This window comes from Bufo gargarizans, chromosome 1 (assembly GCF_014858855.1).
Source record: "Bufo gargarizans isolate SCDJY-AF-19 chromosome 1, ASM1485885v1, whole genome shotgun sequence".
In the NCBI taxonomy this organism is placed as follows: Eukaryota; Metazoa; Chordata; class Amphibia; order Anura; family Bufonidae; genus Bufo; species Bufo gargarizans.
Genome location: NC_058080.1, coordinates 176918318 through 176938807, shown reverse-complemented (window position 1 = coordinate 176938807; position 20490 = coordinate 176918318). Strand labels below are relative to the sequence as shown.

At 43.2% G+C, this 20490-nt stretch overlaps 1 protein-coding gene across 3 annotated transcripts in view; it reads left to right on the top strand.

Moving 5' to 3' along the window:
• The window catches only part of ARFIP1 (ADP ribosylation factor interacting protein 1), a 183831-nt gene that overhangs the window by 68840 nt on the left and 94501 nt on the right, over positions 1-20490 (top strand). For all 3 annotated transcript variants that reach the window (XM_044300343.1, XM_044300344.1, XM_044300342.1), the window contains exon 2: positions 9713-9814. In XM_044300343.1, the coding sequence (XP_044156278.1) occupies positions 9722-9814 (93 nt within the window). In that variant the 5' untranslated portion in view covers positions 9713-9721. The remainder of the gene's footprint in view (positions 1-9712; positions 9815-20490) is intronic.

Below are 20490 nucleotides of genomic sequence, written 5' to 3'. Positions count from 1 at the left end.
TTGTTCAGAACCACTGGTTCAGAAAACGCCAAAATATCATCCCAAAATGAGAAAATTAAGATTAACAGTATAGTAGAACTGCTACACTGCTTCCACAGCGACCTGGGACAATCCCTTTAAGGCTTCCTGCAGGTTTACAAACAGAAATTCCAATTAGTTAAAGGAAGCCTGTTACCAGGAAACCAATTGATAAACCAGGCACATTGCCTTGTAGGGCTAGCCCAGCTGAAGGAAAGATACTATAGGGATTCATCGCTTCATTCTGGAACAGTGCTTTTAATCCATATGCAGTTAAGTGCACTGAGGGCGGGACCAAGCCACACTCTGCACCTTTGCTCCTCCTGCTTCCTGACAGCCCCTCCCACTTGATTGACAGGACCAGGTTCCTATGTAGTTATCTCGCCTGGCCCTGTCGATAAAGAGAAGGGAGGGGCTGGCAGATGAGGCACGGGGAGAGACTTGGAACCTTCCTCGGTGCACTTAACTGCTTATGTGTATATGGATTGAAAGCACTTCTTGTCCAGAATGAAGTAGCTGATCACTATGTGACCGTGCTGCAGTCTAGTACTGTACTGTGTGTACCTGTACGGGCAGCAGCAGCCCTAATTAAAAGACTGAAGACGGCACTATTTACACAGGCTGCATTGTTAATGGACGCAAGGCCGACTATACAGTGCAGTCTTCATTTGTTTAATTAGAGCCCACAGCGGCTGATACTCGTCCGCAGCCCGACCGCTTCCCAATGGTGACATGACTGTGCAATGAGGTTGTACGGTAACAGTGGATATTCTGCTGACAGACTGCCATTGTAACTGCCAGGGTAACCGAAATGTATGTATTTTTATGTGTAGGGGGAAATGATTTTGATTATTTTTGCAATACATAATAATCTGTTCAGCACAGTGCTGAAGATGCTCCTGCCCTCACTGCCTCGTTTCTATATATCGCTATAACCGACCTTATATCGCATAGAACCACTTCTGTCCTATCTCCCTGATATCTGTACGCAGTCAGTGGTCGGCACCAACAGCAGAGCAGACAGCACTCACCACTGGCAGCAAGTATAGAAGAGAGGGAGACTGAGGAGCAGTTTTATAATATGTAAGGATAGTTATATGTACTATAGTTATATAACTGCCCCTATATACTATAAAAACTGCATCTGTCTCCCTCCCTTCTATATTTACTGTCAGTGGTGAGTGCTGTCTGCTCTGCTGTATATCCCTGGTGACCCATTAGTGAGCAAGCACATCAGGTATACAGAGCACACTCAGTGTCATGCTGGGCTGAAGACTGGTTTTATTTAGGAACTCAATGCCAAAAGACAGCTTCAGAGCTACTTTTATAATGAACAAGTATAAAACGCCTAATAAATTGTATTTAAAAAATAAGCATAATCGCTTGTCCTGCACATAAAAAAACCTCAAGTTACACAAAATTACATTATGTATCTATCTACATATACAGTGTGTATGTGTGTGTGTGTGTATGTGTGTATATATATATATATATATATATATATATATATATATATATATATATATATATATATACCGTATTTATCGGCGTATAACACGCACAGGCGTATAACACGCACCTTCATTTTAAGAGGGAAATTTCAGGAAAAAAAGGGTAGCTCAGAACTTTTTTTTTAATTAATATTATTACCACTTATAAGGTAAATAATGTAAAAGGATGACACTTATGGGGCTCTGTGGATTACACTTATGTCATCCACAGATCCCCATAAGTGTCATCTACAGATCCCCCATCAGATGGATCAGTGTGGAGAGAGGAGGCGGGGACACTCATGGCGGGGCCCGGTGCAGTGACTCTACTCTAATACACCGGGCCCCGCAACTGTTAAACATTCAATCTGATCTCTTGTAGACGCGCTGTACGGTACTTACTGTAGTACCGGAGGTATAACATTAAGACGGCGCAGACCGGCATCTCCTTCGGTCATGCGCCGCCTGCCGCAGCTCCCTCCTGATGCGCCGCCTGCCGCAGCTCCCTCCTCATGCGCCGCCTGCCCCAGCTCCCTCCTCATGCGCCGCCTGCCTGCTTATCTCACTTTATGAATGAACAGGCAGGCGGCGCATGACAGAGTGAGCTGGGGCAGGCGCCGCATGGCAGAGGGAGCTGGGACAGGTGGCGCATGAGGAGGGAGCTGCGGCAGGCGCTGCGCCGTCTTAATGTTATACCTCCGGTACGTAAAAACATGGCTTCTTAACATTATATCGGCGTATAACACGCATACATCATTTTCCCCCTATTTTCAGGGGGAAAAAGTGCGTGTTATACGCCGATAAATACGGTATATATATATATATATATATATAATTTTTTTTTTTTTTTTACAGACCAAAAGTTTGGACACGCCTTCTCATTCAAAGAGTTTTCTTTTATTTTCATGACTATGAAAATTGTAGATTCACACTGAAGGCATCAAAACTATGAATTAACGCACCTTTTGCTTTGATTACTCTTGGCATTCTCTTGATGAGCTTCAAGAGGTAGTCACCTGAAATGGTTTTCCAACAGTCTTGAAGGAGTTCCCAGAGATGCTTAGCACCTGTTGGCCCTTTTGCCTTCACTCTGCGGTCCAGCTCACCCCAAACCATCTCGATTGGGTTCAGGTCTGGTAACTGTGGAGGCCAGGTCATCTGGCGAAGCACCCCATCACTCTCCTTCATGGTCAAATAGCCCTTACACAGCCTGGAGGTGTGTTTGGGGTCATTGTCCTGTTGAAAAATAAATGATGGTCCAACTAAACGCAAACCGGATAGAATAGAATGCCGCTGCAAGATGCTGTGGTAGCCATGCTGGTTCAGTATGCCTTCAATTTTGAATAAATCTCCAACAGTGTCACCAGCAAAGCACCCCCACACCATTACACCTCCTCCTCCATGCTTCACGGTGGGAACCAGGCATGTAGAGTCCATCCGTTCACCTTTTCTGCGTTGCACAAAGACACGGTGGTTGGAACCAAAGATCTCAAATTTGGACTCATCAGACCAAAACACAGATTTCCACTGGTCTAATGTCCATTCCTTGTGTTGTTTAGCCCAAACGAGTCTTTTCTGCTTGTTGCCTGTCCTTAACAGTGGTTTCCTAGCAGATATTCTACCATGAAGGCCTGATTCACACAGTCTCCTCTTAACAGTTGTATTAGAGATGTGTCTGCTGCTAGAACTCTGTGTGGCATTGACCTGGTCTCTAATCTGAGCTGCTGTTAACCTGCGATTTCTGAGGCTGGTGACTCGGATGAACTTATCCTCCGCAGCAGAGGTGGCTCTTGGTCTTCCTTTCCTGCGGTGGTCCGCATGTGAGCCAGTTTCATTGTAGCGCTTGATGGTTTTTGTGACTGCACTTGGGGACACTTTCAAAGTTTTCCCAATTTTTCGGACTGACTGACCTTCATTTCTTAAAGTAATGATGGCCACTCGTTTTTCTTTACTTAGCTGCTTTTTTTCTTGCCATAATACAAATTCTAACAGTTTATTCAGTAGGACTATCAGCTGTGTATCCACCTGACTTCTCCACAACGCAACTGATGGTCCCAACCCCATTTATAAGGCAAGAAATCCCACTTATTAAACCTGACAGGGCACACCTGTGAAATGAAAACCATTTGAGATGACTACCGCTTGAAGCTCATCAAGAGAATGCCAAGAATGTGCAAAGCAGTAATCAAAGCAAAAGGTGGCTACTTTGAAGAACCTAGAATATGACATATTTTCAGTTGTTTCACACTTTTTTGTTATGTATATAATTCCACATGTGTTAATTCATAGTTTTGATGCTTTAGTGTGAATCTACAATTTTCATAGTCATGAAAATAAAGAAAACTCTTTGCATGAGAAGGTGTGTCCAAACTTTTGGTCTGTACTGTGTGTGTATATACACTCACCTAAAGAATTATTAGGAACACCATACTAATACGGTGTTGGACCCCCTTTTGCCTTCAGAACTGCCTTAATTCTACGTGGCATTGATTCAACAAGGTGCTGATAGCATTCTTTAGAAATGTTGGCACATATTGATAGGATAGCATCTTGCAGTTTATGGAGATTTGAGGGATGCACATCCAGGGCACAAAGCTCCCGTTCCACCACATCCCAAAGATGCTCTATTGGGTTGAGATCTGGTGACTGTGGGGGCTATTTTAGTACAGTGAACTCATTGTCATGTTCAAGAAACCATTTTTCCAGTCTTCAACAGTCCAATTTTGATGAGCTCATGCAAATTGTAGCCTCTTTTTCCTATTTGTAGTGGAGATGAGTGGTACCCGGTGGGGTCTTCTGCTGTTGTAGCCCATCCGCCTCAAGGTTGTGCGTGTTGTGGCTTCACAAATGCTTTGCTGCATACCTTGGTTGTAACGAGTGGTTATTTCAGTCAACGTTGCTCTTCTATCAGCTTGAATCAGTCGGCCCATTCTCCTCTGACCTCTTGCATCAACAAGGCATTTTCGCCCACAGGACTGCCGCATACTGGATGTTTTTCCCTTTTCACACCATTCTTTGTAAACCCTAGAAATGGTTGTGCGTAAAAATCCCAGTAACTGAGCAGATTGTGAAATACTCAGACCGGCCCGTCTGCACCAACAACCATGCCACGCTCAAAATTGCTTAAATCACCTTTCTTTCCCATTCTGACATTCAGTTTGGAGTTCAGGAGATTGTCTTGGCCAGGACCACAACCCTACATGCATTGAAGCAACTGCCATGTGATTGGTTGACTAGATAATCGCATTAATGAGAAATAGAACAGGTGTTCCTAATAATTCTTAAGGTGAGTGTGTGTGTGTATGTATGTATATGTGTGTAATATATATATATATATATATATATATATATATATATATATATATATATATATATACACACACGCACGCACGTCAGCCTTTTTTTTTATAGCGAAAGGGCCTTTGTAAGTACAAGTGGAGTAATGGCCAAAATATACTGTTAATATTGTGTGGTTGCTACCTAAGCTCTGATTCTCCATGTCTTGCACTGATGAGCATTGACAAGTCAGCTGGAATGAATGGTTATGCTTGTATTTGTGTTCAATTTGTGCCAGTACCAGCAGTTTTTTTTAATATGACTTGTACGCCTTGTAGAATTTGTGATGAAAGTCATGGTCTTGGCTTGCTCCTGTAGACATCAGAGTGTTGTCCCACTGTCATCCAGTAGATGCTGCTGTTTGACCAGTATCTAAGAGAAGGGCTGTTACGGCAGATGTAGTCTTGTTAACGTGTCCTTTATGTGTTTTATATACCAGGGTCATGCTGTTAATGCAGTTCCAAATGTAGAATATACAAGCTATTTCAATTTGCCATGTAACATGGACCAAGAAATTAGATTATTATTTTATTTTTATTTTTTTAAAGAACCACTCCAGATTTTTTTTTTCTTGGGGAACGTGTTTGTCTCTAAGTGTTAGGGAAGAAAATTGAAAGACATTACCGCCCTCTGAAGGCTAGAGATACATGGTGACTTTTGCAGCGCTAGTGATTGATTTTAACCATTAAGGTACAGGTGGTATACAAGGAAAAACTTAGTCCCTAATACACAGCCCCAGGGATTCCACTACTAAATATCACTGTGGTATTCCTAACCTTGTATATTTCTGTGAATTTAGAAGTAGAGACAAATAAAAGTATTTGGATGCTTCACCTGCTCTCAATGAGATCACTACACCAATATTGAGCAAATTAGTCCTCCACCGAATGCAGGTCAGAGGAGAAACAGCAGGGGGCGCTACCAGTGCTGAAAATGTAATGTACATTAAAAAGTCTTACAATGTTTTTAGTGCAGGTATATTGCAGTAATACTTCATTTGAAATGCCCTATTCACTGCCTACTAATTCTTTCCTGGGATAGCTGCTTTAATAAGTCGTGTGAGGGAAGAGATACACGGCGGCACTGCCTTCGCTGATGTAGCCATGAGTGCCGCGATTTCTTCATCCTCTCTCTCTCCTCATCGCGGACCCTTTAATAAGTCCCCCAAACTTACCTTCCCAGTTATGTTAAAGATGATGAACACAAGGGAATTTTATGAAGCCCTGCACTCCAGAATACCTGCTTCAAGAACTCGCAAAATAAGGCTTTGCAACATTTTGCAATTTTCACCACTCCCTTTACTTCCTATTGAGCTGGTTTATCAACTGCAACTTTTAATAAAGCCACAGATTTGTTGCAGTCCTGCTCCAGTATCGCGGTGGTGTAGTTAGTGGAATAACTGTTAGGCTGAGTTCACATGACCATTTAGCTTTCCCTTCTGATCTGTCAAAAACCCAAAAAAATAAACCTGATCCGTTATTTGGAGCATCAGTTATGATCGGTTTGTGTCCCTTCCGTCAGAGATCAGTTATTTTTGACTGGAGAGAGAGTGCTGCATGTAGGACTTTTTCTCCCATCCAAAATAACTCCTTCGATGGAAGTGACACAAACTGATGCTCAAAATAATTGATCCATCTTTAAAAAAAAAAAAATCTGTTCTTCCGACTGATCAGAAGGGAAAGCTGAACGATCATGAGCCTAAAGATGCACCAAATATATCAAAGCTTGTGCAACATTTGATGCGTTTTCCATGTGTTCCTGCAAATTAGACTCCCGCAAAGCTAACTTTAAAAATTCCTATCATGATAAATCTCTCCCACAATCTTTGATCTGTATTCTAACACTTGAACGTGATCGGCCTGGGAAAAATGGGGGCCGTGTCTCTGCTGGATCAACTGCGCCCCCCTGTATCATAGTGTTTTATGATGCAGTCAGTTCATTTCTGATCTCAGATTTCACGACTGCCCCCATCATTATGTGACTTCATACATGAACTGACTGCATCATAAAACTATTATACAATCAAGTCCAGAGGACCGTGCTTGATCCAGGCCGATCACGTGAAACGGCCCTTAATAGAAAACATACACAGAGTACAGATTGTGGTACCCCCCCCCAATACACAGGAATTGGCTGCTAGGATTTTTAACTTTCTGCTGAGCCAGACCATAGGTATTACACACCGAAGAATGGGGGCATGTTAGTATAACGGAGAACTACAGACATTTTTCTGTACGTCCATTTGGAGTTTACGTTGACAATAAAAGAGAGAGCGTGTCAATTCTTGCCACAGTTTGTGTGGAAACCTCCTTGGGTGGCAGCACGTGGATTAGCCTAGTTCAATGGGGTGAAATCCCCAGCAATAGAAACTGCAAACCTGTGGCAGATGTTTGAGGGTCAGCCTCAGATTTCTCTTGCATATTCCACGGCAAATACATGTTGGAATTTTCCTGTGTGTATTTTGGTTGTGTGATCCTGGCCTAAGGTGGTTTGTCCATTTGCCATGTTTTAATGAGCACAAAACATGTTTTACGCCAAAAGGGCACAGACCGGTTAGGAGAGTACTGACACTTAACAAAAGTATATCTGATAACCATCAGCTCCTGCGCCATTCAAAGCTATTGGAATCCCATCTCAGCCATTCATTATTGAGATCTAAATACTCGTAGGTAGTGTAGAGAGGTGGTCAGAGACCAGGCTGTGCTGCACTGGGTCCAGATCTCCCATTCATATCTAAGGGAGTGATGTAACGGTGTAACATTGCCCGCTCGGCTGTTTCCATAACTCTGGCCACCGCATACCTTTTGGCACTCTCGTCTTCACCATAAACGGCTGAGATGGGAATGGCCTTTTAGTTTCAAAAGTTATTTATTTGGGTTTTCGCATCCGAGCGTAAATAACTGAGTAAGAAAACATACTACATTTGTCATTATATGAAATATCTAAAAAAGAAGGGGAAAAAAACATGGACAAGAACATAAATAAGTAAAGGAAAAATTCCAATAACATTTCAAAAATGATACAGCTACGTGAACACTGAAGTACAATGGGGATTGAAAGTCATCTATCTAGTGAGTAAAATGACAATGTGACAGTGGGGGTGTGCTATAAAGTAATACAGTAGCGGAGATCGGTAGGGGAATGGCATTTTAAGGCTACTTTCACACTAGCGTTTTTTTTGCGGATCCGTCATGGATCTGCAAAAACGCTTCCGTTACAATAATACAACCGCATGCATCCGTCATGAACGGATCCAGTTGTATTATGTCTTCTATAGCCATGACGGATCTGTCTTGAACACCATTGAAAGTCAATAGGGGCGGATCCGTTTTCTATTGTGCCAGATTGTCAGAGAAAACTGATCCATCCCCATTGATTTGCATTGTGTGCCAGGACGGATTCTTTTGGCTCCGCTTCGTCAGGCGGACAGCAAAACACTGCAGGTAGCGTTTTGGTGTCCGACCTCCAGAGCGGAATGGAGACGGAACGGAGGCAAACTGATGCATTCTGGACGGATCCTTTTCCATTCAGAATGCATTAGGGCAAAACTGATCCGTTTTGGACCGCTTGTGAGAGCCCTGAACGGATCTCGCAAACTGAAATCAAAACGCCAGTGTGAATGTAGCCTAAAAGGGTTGTGCGGTGGCATAATAGACCTTTCCTCAGGGTAGGTCATCAATATCAGATCAGCTGGGGCACAACTCCTAGCACCCCTGCCGATCAGCGAGCGCTGCGTCTCACTGTAGCAGTATAGCTACAACTGCGCTGTCCCATTCACTTGAATCAGTTCAATCACACAGGCCCCATGGCCCCCTCAAACAGCTGATTGGCAGAAATACTGGTTAAGACCCCCACCGATCTGATACTGAGGATAGGTCTTCGATTTTACACCACTGCACAGCCCCTTCAAGAACCAGTTTCACAATGTGATCACTAGTGAGTAGCAGTGTTCTTTGGTTTGTTAAGACTTGCATGGAAGATGAATCATATTTTATGCTTGAGTAATATATAGAATGCTGTAATAAAGGAAGGAGTGCAATACTGGAGGGGATAATGGTTGATTAGGACAAAAAAAACTATTAGGACATGAAACTGAATGGGATTTGTGTAGTTACATATTATGTACAAATGTTACTAGCTGCTTTGTATTACCGATAAAATGTGTAACTCTGATTTTCAGGTGATTTTAGTTTGAAACAGTAATAGTTTCTGATTTCTTTACGTTGTTCCAAGTAGGCCTCATGCACACGACGCGGATCTGCAAAAAACGGAAGCCGCCCATGTGCCTTCCTCAATTTGCGGAACGAGAGGCCCATTGTAGAAATGCCTATTCTTGTTCGCAAAATGGACAATAGGACATGCTATTTTATTTTTATTTTTGCAGGGCCACGGAACGGAGCAAAGGATGCGGACAGCACACGGAGTGCTGTCACCATCTTTTGCGGCCCCATTGAAGTGAATGGGTCCCGACCCGAGCCGCAAAAACTGAGGCCTAAGGCTACTTTCACATCTGCGTTTTTGCTGGATCCGTCATGGATCAGCAAAAACTCTTCCGTCATGATAATACAACAGTCTGCATCCGTTATGAACCGATCCGGTTGTATCATCTGTAACATAGCCAAGACGGATCTGTCTCTAAAACCATTGTAAGTCAAAGGGGGGCCTATCCTTTTTCTTGTCTTAATGGGACAACCCATGTATGTTATGTGTTTTTAATGAAAACTGCAAGTGGTTTTTGCTGCTTTCAACATGTGCTTTTCATCTGGCTCCGCTGTAGCAGCAAAAACCATGCTTCTATGATGAGAATGTAGTCCGATTTCCATTTGCCTTTCTATGTGGTTTTTATTAAAAAATTTTCTTACTTGTAGGAGCTCACAATGGATCAAGATTCCCCAAGAAGCTCAGCAGCTGAAATTCCTGTAACCAGCAATGGAGACTATGACGAAACCGTAGAGCACAATTTTAACATGGTATTTATTTCTATACGTAAAACAGAATGAATAATATAGAGGCTTCCATCGTAAGGTCATATTATTTTTTTAAGTCGCCTTATAATGTACTCATGAGCTTGGATGTAGACTGTAGCTTTTTTTTTATTTTTTATTATAACATCCCCTTTAGGCTACATGCACACGACGGACACGCTGTCAGTTTTACATGGCCATTTTACATCAGTGCGTGCATCCATTTTCTGTCCGTTTTGCATCAGTTTTTCATGTCCGTTTTTAACGGAAAATGGATGAATTTGATTGGCAGTTATTTCTAGACGCACCCTTCTGAGACACTCACAGGATGGTAGGCCCCAGCTAAAATAATTTCCCCCGTAGTGTAGGATTTTTTATTTATTTTTTACTGCCCCCAGCTTTAATAATGCCCCCTATTTTGGCCCCAGCTAAAATAATGTCCCCCATTAATGAAGAGAGAAGAGACTGCCGCAGCGCGAGCAAGTGGATGAGGTGAGGTTTTTTTAATTATTTTTTTTTCACCCCTAAATAGCCATATAGATAAAGTGTACTCATTTTTAACAGCCATTAGACGAGTGCTCTCCTGTCAATCAGCCGTTAAAAACGATCCTATTGATTTCAATGGGGTCCGTCTGGTTGTGGAAAAGGCCAAAAATAGGACATGTCCTATTTTTGGACAGATGCTATTCGCATGGCCGTTAAAAGAAAATATTAAATCATCCCCTTTCCCAATTTTACATATAAAAATATATAAACAATAAAAAAAACAATATACTACGTACAGCCACTTCTGAAAAAGTACAACCTATTAAAGTATTGATAAATATCTCCTATGCAGGGAACAGAAAAAAAATGTAAAAAACACAGTTCGCCTTTTTTTGTCACCTTATCAAGGAAACACGAGTACATGTTTTGAGTGTTTGTTTTTTATTCTAAATGGGCATTTATCGCAATATATATCGTTATCGCGATACATTTCTTAATATCGTTATCGTGAGAATATTTTTGATGTTGCCCAACCCTACAATGGGGTCAGTCCTTGTGTGGATCCACAGCACTTCAGACTGCACATCTGCTGCTGCAATTCAGGTGCCAGCTTTGGATTTCTGCCGGCAGATACCCTGGTATATATGTGTTCTGATGTATGTGAACACATCTTTAAAAGGGTTGTTAAGTTTTATAAAAATGGGTTTGATTCATGTTTTGGTATAAAGCAAAACAAATGGATTAGATATCTGATGACTGTGGCAGAAAGATGTGTATTTTCTATTAGAAATTTGCATATAAAGATAATCCATGCAGCCCAACAAGTATTTCCATGTACAGTATGTGGAATATACAGTGCCTTGAAAAGTATCAATACCCATTGAACATTTCCACATTTTTTCACGTTAAACCCACAAACTTAAATGTATTAGACCGACACAAAGTAGCAAGTATGTGTGAAGTGAAATGCATGGTTTTTTTATTTATGAATACAAATTTGTAAAAGTGTGGTGTGCATTTGTATTCAGCCCATACTGTAGTCCAGTGTTTCCCAACCAGTGTGCCTCCAGCTGTTGCAAAACTACACCTCCCAGCATGCCCGCACAGCCAAAGGCTGTCCGGGCATGCTGGGAGTTGTAGTTTTGCAACAGCTGGAGGCACACTGGTTGGGAAACACTGCTGTAGTCAATACTTTGTCGGACCACCCTTCACTGCATTACAGCTGCAAGTCTTCTTGGATATGTCTCTACCAGCTTTGCACATCTAGAGGATGACCTTTTTGCCCATTCTTTGCAAAATAGCTCAAGCTCAGTCAGATTGAATGGAGAACGTCTGAACATCAATTTTCAAGTCTTCCGACAGATTCTCAATGGGATTTAGGTCTGGACTTTGACTGGGCCATTTCAACACATGAATATGCTTTGATCTAAGCCATTCCATTGTAGCTCTGGCTGTATGTTTAGGGATATTGACCTGCTGGAAGGTGAACCACCGTCCCAGTCTCAAGTATTTTGCAGCCTCTACCAGGTTTTCCTCCAGGACTGCCCTGTATTTAAGTTTCATCCATCTTCCCATCAACTCTGACCAGTTTCCCTGTCCCTGCTGAAGAAAAGCATCTCCACAGAATGATGCTACCATCTCCATGTTTGATGATGGGGATGGTGTGTTCATGGTGATGTGAAATGTTAGCTTTCTGCCACACATATGGGATCATTTTATTATGACTGGTGTTTTAGACGCCGGTCTCAATTACTCTACGCTGGTGCTTAATGTGTAGAGGCCTCTTATATAACAGGTGCATCCACTGCTGGACTAAATCTATGCCAAAAACAGTCATAGAAAATGATAAATGAAATGGACCAGCCGGCCCACCCACACTATGACCCCACTGGCGTATGTGGCATAGATGCGGAAGAATTCAGATTCGGCCACAAATCCCCTTAGCGACCGAATCTGCAACAAATATATGCCAAAAATTGTATATCTAGTCATAAATGACCCCTATAACGTTTTGCATTTAGGCCAAAAAGTTTAACATCTGACCAGAGCACCTTCTTCCACATGTTTGCTATGTCCCCTACATGGCTTGTGGCAAACTGCGAACTGGACCTCTTATGGTTTGCTGTTAAAACTGTCTTTCTTCTTTCCATTCTTCCATTATGGCCAGATTTGTGGAATACATGACTAATAGTTGTCCTGTGGACAGATTCTCCCACCTGAGCTGTGGAGTCTGCAGTCCTCCAGAGTGACGATAGGTTGCTTCTCTAATTAGTGCTCTTCTTACCTGGGCTGTCTGTTAAGGTGGACGGCCATGTCTTGGTAGGTTTGCAGTTGTGCCATACTCCTTCCATTTTTGGATGATGGATTGAACAGTTTCACTTATTGATTGAAAGCCTTTTACTTTGCATGCTTAGGAGTCCGGTAGGTGGTCTACCAATTTATTGACAGCCTTCCCTATGACTGTTTTGAAGAATTGTTTGCCAAGCTAAAATCTCCAGTTTTACGATACTTGTGTTAGGGCACATTCACATGAAAGAGTAAAAAATAACAGATGTTACAGAATGGATATACTGTCGTTTTTTCTTTCCCATTTAACATCAGTATGTGCATCCCATCCAGTCTGGCCATCTATTTTGCATCCCTTTTTTAATGAATTTAAAAAACGGATGAACATCTTTATTTTTTATTTATTTTATTTTTTAACCCCAATTACTGCAGTGCCCTCAACATATATTATGTCCCCTCCAGTATTTTTACCCCAGTATAAATAATGCCCCCCACAGTATTCTGCCTCATCCCACCCCTGGTAGCGCCGACAAAAAACAAACAAAAAAACTCTCCTCACTGCAGTCACGTGCGGGAGCACTTGCTGCGCACTGGAGACAGCAGGACCTGATGCTCCCAGTGTGATCAAGTGACTTCAGGAAGCTGGCATCAGGTCTTGTTGCCTCCAGTGGGGAGCAAGTGTTCCTGTGCGTAATTTTGAAGAGGTATTATTATTATTTTTTTCATAGCGTTATCGTTTTTATGGCTTTTAGATAGATCCCCTTCTATCTAGACCGCCATTAAAAACAGGGCAATTGAATGGACATGTCCTTTTTTTGGATGTCATTATTCTCTCACCATTAAAAAAAACGGTCCTGTGACTAGCCCCATAGAATGCAATGAAACCAGCCGTCATATGAATGTCGCCTTGGGCTGAGTTGCATACTTCTGATATGTGATGCACTGGATTATTTATATACTTGCCACCTTTCAGTAGATGGTAAGCAGGAGACTGTTAATTGCAGCAGGTGTTTTCAGGCCATGACCAGTCACTTTTTTTTTCTTGGGTCTATCCCTTTAGTGATGTACCACGTACAGTTGGCGCTCACGATGGGTTGATTTTTGGGAGAAAGCTGCCCATAACATAGTTTGAGGTTTGGCAACTCTTTTGGGTGTCCAGGATATCTCCCCTCTGTATTGGAGCCTCTCGGACTCTCCAGGAGTTGGCAGATATAATTATTTTTTGGTTACTCAATTACGTATGTATGCCGCATTTTCCGTAAAATCTAGGGTAACATGCCCATGAAAATGGACTGCCTGCTGGTAATCCCCTTTCCATTTTCATATAAGTCCTGGTCCTCGCTCCTTGCTGCTGTATTCCCCACTCATCTGGGTTCATATTTGCATAGCAGAGCCCGACATGTAGACACACTGCTGATGTACTCTGCTTACAGTATTCTCCATGGTTTTCTGCAGAAGGACCACAATGCGGTATTATATAAATTATGTTGTATGGGGTGTTCTGATATTGATGGCTTCATTGTTTTTTACGCTTAGATTGGATAAAGTGTCTTTAGAGGTTTAGCCTGAGATGACATGTCCTCCAACATGGTGTAAACATATACTGAGAGATGTGGATCCCATGTAGCACCAACTAATCCTGTTTGTGCACCTCAGCACTACTACTCCTTTCAGACTTTCAGACTCCAGATCGCATAATTAAACACTCACATTTCACTTCAGTGCATAAATGGCTTACTGTCAGTCACTGAGGAGAAAAATAAAGCTCAAGGAATATTAGTATGATGGCAGTGTGGCAGCACCCGCTTTTTTTGTTTTTTTACAAGTCCCAGGGAGTGGCTGCTGCAAAATGGGTGCAGCAAGGTTGGCAGTGATGCAATAGCAGGGACCTGTCATCATATCTGAAGGCTTTAGGCTAAGTCTCCCCCCCCCCCCAGACACACACACCTTATCTTATAAAAAATGTTCTCAGCCTCTCAGGTGTGTGTAAGCCAGTTTTCTGTCGGGTAGGGAAATACGTTATTATTGTACAAGTGTTCACATTAAACTCCTATATAGCTGTTATGTTACTACTGTTTTTGCTGAACTGAAGTGTGTTGTTCTTGGCCCTGTTCCCATTAAAATGACTACTTGTATCACCGAAAGAGCTGGATCTACAGCACCATCTATAATGAATTACCACAGCATTAGAAGAGGGGTTTGTATCTCATCCAGACATGCCAAACCTTTTTTTGGTCTGGGGGCCACATTGCCAGATTGCACCTCAGCTCAGGGGGTGCGGTAAGATTTATGGGATGTCGGCAGTATACAGGTGAAACTCGAAAAATTTGAATATCGTGCAAAGTTCACTTATTTCAATAATGCAATTTAAAAGCTGAAACTAGTATATGCGATAGACTCATTACATGCAAAGTGAGATATTTCAAGCCTTTATTTGTTATAATTTGGATGATTATGGCTTACCGCTTATGAAACCCCAAAGTCACAATTTTGAGGTATCCTTTCCTCAGGGGGTTTGGATTAATTAGCTGACTAGAGGGTGACACTGTGCCTAGAATATTAAAGCTTTTCACAAAATTCAAATTTTAAAGGGCTTCTGTCACCCCACTAAAGTCCATTTTTTTTTGTTGGGCTAGTTACATTCCTTATAGTGCGATATATGGATATATAATGGTGTTACTTACTTTCCTTCAGCAGTTTCTTATAAAAACAAACTTTTACTATATGTAAATTAGGTCTCTACCAGCAACTAGGGCGTCTACTTGCTGGTAGCCGCAGCAAAAAAATGCCCTCTCATGTGTTGATTGACAGGGCCAGCCGCGATCTCCTCCGGCCGGCCCTGTCAGCATTTCAAAAATCGCACACCTGTGTTTTTGGCGCAGGCGCTCTGAAATGAGGAGGCTCGCCTCCTCAGCACTCCCTCAGTGCGCCTGCACCGATGACGTCTTCTCTTTCGGTGATGTCATCGGCGCAGGCGCACTGGCGTGCGACTTTTGAAATGCAGACAGGGCCAGCTGGAGGAGGAGATCGCGGCTGGCCCTGTCAATCAACACGACGAGGGGGCGTTTTTTTTGCGGCGGCTACCAGCAAGTAGACGCCCTACTTGCTGGTAGAGACCTAATTTACATATTATAAAAGTTATTTTTTTATAAGAAACTGCTGAAGGAATGTAACACCATTATATTTTCATATATCGCAGTATCAGGAATTTAACTAGCCCAAAAAATTATATATATGACTTTAGTGGGGTGACAGAAGCCCTTTAAGCTGCATTAAAGGGTTTCTACCACTTGCATATCACATATTTGGTGATCAGACACTAGCGATCCGCTAGTGTCTGATGTAGCTTACAAGCTAATTATTACCTTAATCCGTTCGGCCCATACCTCAAAAAAAGCACTTATATCTTTATGCAAATGAGCCTCTAGGTGCTGTGCAGGCGTTTTTCCAGCACCTAGAGGCTCCGTCTACCTTGCAGTTTGCCGCCCAGCGCCTCGCTCCAGCACGCCCATCTTCAACTCTATTCGATCCTCCCCCTGCTTCTGCCTTCCGAAATCTCGCGCCTGCGCCGTTCGTCGCGGCATTCGGCGCAGGCGCAGTCAATGTCTGACCGCTCCGTGCTCAGACATTTCCACTGCGCCTGCGCCGATGACATCGGCGCAGGCGCAGTGGAAATGTCTGAGCACGGAGCGGTCAGACATTGCCTGCGCCGAATGCCTCCGAATGCCGCGACGAACGGCGCAGGCGCGGGATTTCTGAAGGCTGAAGCAGGGGGAGGATCGAATACGGTAAGAGATGGGCGTGCTGGAGCGAGGCGATGGGCGGCAAACTGCAAGGTAGACGGAGCCTCTAGGTGCTGGAAAAACGCCTGCATAGCACCTAGAGGCTCATTTGCATAAAGATATAAGTGCTTTTTTTGAGGTATGGGCCGAACGGATTAAGGTAATAATTAGCTTGTAAGCTACATCAGACACTAGCGGATCGCTAGTGTCTGATCACCAAATATGTGATATGCAAGTGGTAGAAACCCTTTAATGCAATTCCTTTTAATTTGCATTACTGAAATAAATGGACTTTTGCACAATATTCTAATTTTTCAAGTTTCGCCTGTATGAAACAAGCTGGTCCTTAGGAATGATTAATTGGCATTGGTGTGCAGGTTTATTTGTGCAAGGAAATCTACTAGATACTCTGGTAACAGCACTTGGCTATCTCTAGCAGTCCCATAGAGAACGAACGGAGTGGCAGAGCTCCTGCTCAACTTGCCATTTCACCAGATCAGAGGTCGGACTGCCACCTGTCACTTACAGTGGTGCTTGAAAGCGAACCCTTCAGAATTTTTGATATTTCTGCATAAATTTGACCTAATGCTACAAAGGAGTTTCACAGACGTACTAAAAATAGGTAATAACCAAATCAAACAAATTAGTCAAAAATATTCCACTTGGTTATTTATTAAGGAAAATGATCCAGTAGAAAATTCTGAAGGTTTCACAAACTTTCAAGCACCACTGTAGTTATCCCCTGACTAGAATACCCCAGATGATTCATCTAAGTCTTGTACTCCACTTACTACAAGTCGGTAGGATGCCGAAAACACGCATTATACTTGACTTTATATTAGACATTCTCAAATATTGGACCATATTGTAAGGCTACTATATTTTGACTATTTAGCTAAAGACATCTTGGAAATGCGCCCGGCAAACACATCTCTCTTATAATGTGTTCACGTGCTTTGTCCAACCAGAAGGAGTTTCAAAATGTGTGTTTTGGTGAAGGTAAAGATTTCGATCATGACCAAACTTGTCTTTGAACTTTTTTTTTTTTTTTTTTCTCATTGAATAATATTGGCATTTGGTGGTGTCTAATATCACTCCTGTTCCTGGGATTAATGGAAGAACCAGATGAAAAAATGCTGAACATGCACTATGACTAAATTAATGTGAAAACCATTTATTTATTTTGTTTTTCACTTTTTAATGAAAGGGGTTGAGCACCTTATACATTTATCATTTATCCACAGACTGGATAAGTAATAAATGTCAGACTTTGGAGGTTCCCACCGATCACTACAACTGGGGTGCAGAAGCCCCCTATTTATAGGCCTTTGAAAGGTGATGCATGTCCATTGTGGCACAACCCCCTCACTGCTATTACAACATTGCTTCGTTTTTCATTTTGGATGCGTTGGGACAATCCCAGATATTTGCTTCAGCAGTGACACAGCTGTAATAAACTTTCAAGTAGACACTCCTTGATTAACATTTTTATTGGCACTTGTTGCTTACTCTGCTCGTTTAAGGCAGTTGTCCTTTTTATTGTGAAAATATCTCAATGCTACATATTACATTTGTATGATAGATTATATTGTGTGATCAGACTGGAGAAGAAGCAAAAGAAATCTTGTCATTGGTGTGTGTAGCAGCGACTATTGTATGGACAGTCTTTTATAGCTACAGTATAATGATCATAGCACTCTTTTACCTGTCGGGTAGGGATGAGCGAACTCGAACTGTATAGTTCGGGTTCGTACCGAATTTTGGGGTGTCCGTGACACTGACCCGAACCCGGACATTTTCGTAAAAGTTCGGGTTCGGTGTTCGTCGCTTTCTTGGCGCTTTTGTGACGCTTTCTTGGCGCTTTTTGAAAGGCTGCAAAGCAGCCAATCAACAAGCGTCATACTACTTGCCCCAAGAGGCCGTCACAGCCATGCCTACTATTGGCATGGCTGTGATTGGCCAGAGCACCATGTGACCCAGCCTCTATTTAAGCTGGAGTCACATAGCGCCGCCCGTCACTCTGCTCTGATTAGCGTAGGGAGAGGTTGCGGCTGCGACAGTAGGGCGAGATTAGGCAGATTAACTCCTCCAAAGGACTTGATTAATCGATCGATCTGCAGCTGTGCATCATTGAGCTGCTGAAATTCAATTGCTCACTGTTTTTAGGCTGCCCAGACCGTTTGTCAGTCACTTTTTTCTGGGGTGATCAGCGGCCATTTTGTGTCTTGTGCGGTGCTGCGACCAAGTGCATCCAAGCCCCGACCAAGTGCATTTAACCCTAATGGTGTGGTTGTTTTTTGGCTAAAGCCTACATCAGGGTGAAGCTGTCACACCAAGTGCATTTAACCAGCAATAGTCTGTTAATTTTTTGGCCATATACTACATCAGGGGCAAGCTGCGGCCGTCACCAAGTGCATTTAACCCTCAGTAGTGTGGTTGGTCAAGCTGTCACACCAAGTGCATTTAACCAGCAATAGTGTGGTTATTTTTTGGCCATATCCCAGTCTAATTCTGTCGCTAAATCCATACCGGTCACCCAGCGCCTAAATACTAGGCCTCAAATTTATATCCCGCTAAATCTGTCGTTACCGCTGTACTGTTGTGGATGGGCAAGTTATTTAGTGTCCGTCAAAGCACATTTTTTGTTCTGGGTTGAAATACAATTCCCAATTTAGCAATTTCATAATTTAGTGGTTTCTGCTATATCAGAGCTATTTGAAATCTATCCCTAAAAGGGTATATAATATTCAAGGTGCACATAGGGTCATTCAGAATAACTTCACACACACGCTACTGTGCATTTCCAAGTCTAATTCTGTCACTAAATCCATACCGGTCACCCAGCGCCTAAATACTAGGCCTCAAATTTATATCCCGCTGAATTTGAATACAATACATTGGGCCAAATAATATTTTTGTTGTTGTGGTGAACCATAACAATGAGGAAAACATCTAGTAAGGGACGCGGACGTGGACATGGTCGTGGTGGTGTTAGTGGACCCTCTGGTGCTGGGAGAGGACGTGACCGTTCTGCCACATCCACACGTCCTAGTGTACCAACTACCTCAGGTCCCAGTAGCCGCCAGAATTTACAGCGATATATGGTGGGGCCCAATGCCGTTCTAAGGATGGTAAGGCCTGAGCAGGTACAGGCATTAGTCAATTGGGTGGCCGACAGTGGATCCAGCACGTTCACATTATCTCCCACCCAGTCTGCTGCAGAAAGCGCACTGATGGCGCCTGAAAACCAACCCCATCAGTCTGTCACATCACCCCCATGCATATCAGGGAAACTGTCTGAGCCTCAAGTTATGCAGCAGTCTCTTATGCTGTTTGAAGACTCTGCTGGCAGGGTTTCCCAAGGGCATCCACCTAGCCCTTCCCCAGCGGTGGAAGACATAGACTGCACTGACGCACAACCACTTATGTTTCCTGATGATGAGGACATGGGAATACCACCTCAGCATGTCTCTGATGATGACGAAACACAGGTGCCAACTGCTGCGTCTTTCTGCAGTGTGCAGACTGAACAGGAGGTCAGGGATCAAGACTGGGTGGAAGACGATGCAGGGGACGATGAGGTCCTAGACCCCACATGGAATGAAGGTCGTGCCACTGACTTTCACAGTTCGGAGGAAGAGGCAGTGGTGAGACCGAGCCAACAGCGTAGCAAAAGAGGGAGCAGTGGGCAAAAGCAGAACACCCGCCGCCAAGAGACTCCGCCTGCTACTGACCGCCGCCATCTGGGACCGAGCACCCCAAAGGCAGCTTCAAGAAGTTCCCTGGCATGGCACTTCTTCAAACAATGTGCTGACGACAAGACCCGAGTGGTTTGCACGCTGTGCCATCAGAGCCTGAAGCGAGGCATTAACGTTCTGAACCTGAGCACAACCTGCATGACCAGGCACCTGCATGCAAAGCATGAACTGCAGTGGAGTAAACACCTTAAAACCAAGGAAGTCACTCAGGCTCCCCCTGCTACCTCTTCTGCTGCTGCCGCCTCGGCCTCTTCCTCCGCCTCTGGAGGAACGTTGGCACCTGCCGCCCAGCAAACAGGGGATGTACCACCACCACCTCCGTCACCAAGCGTCTCAACCATGTCACACGGCAGCGTTCAGCTCTCCATCT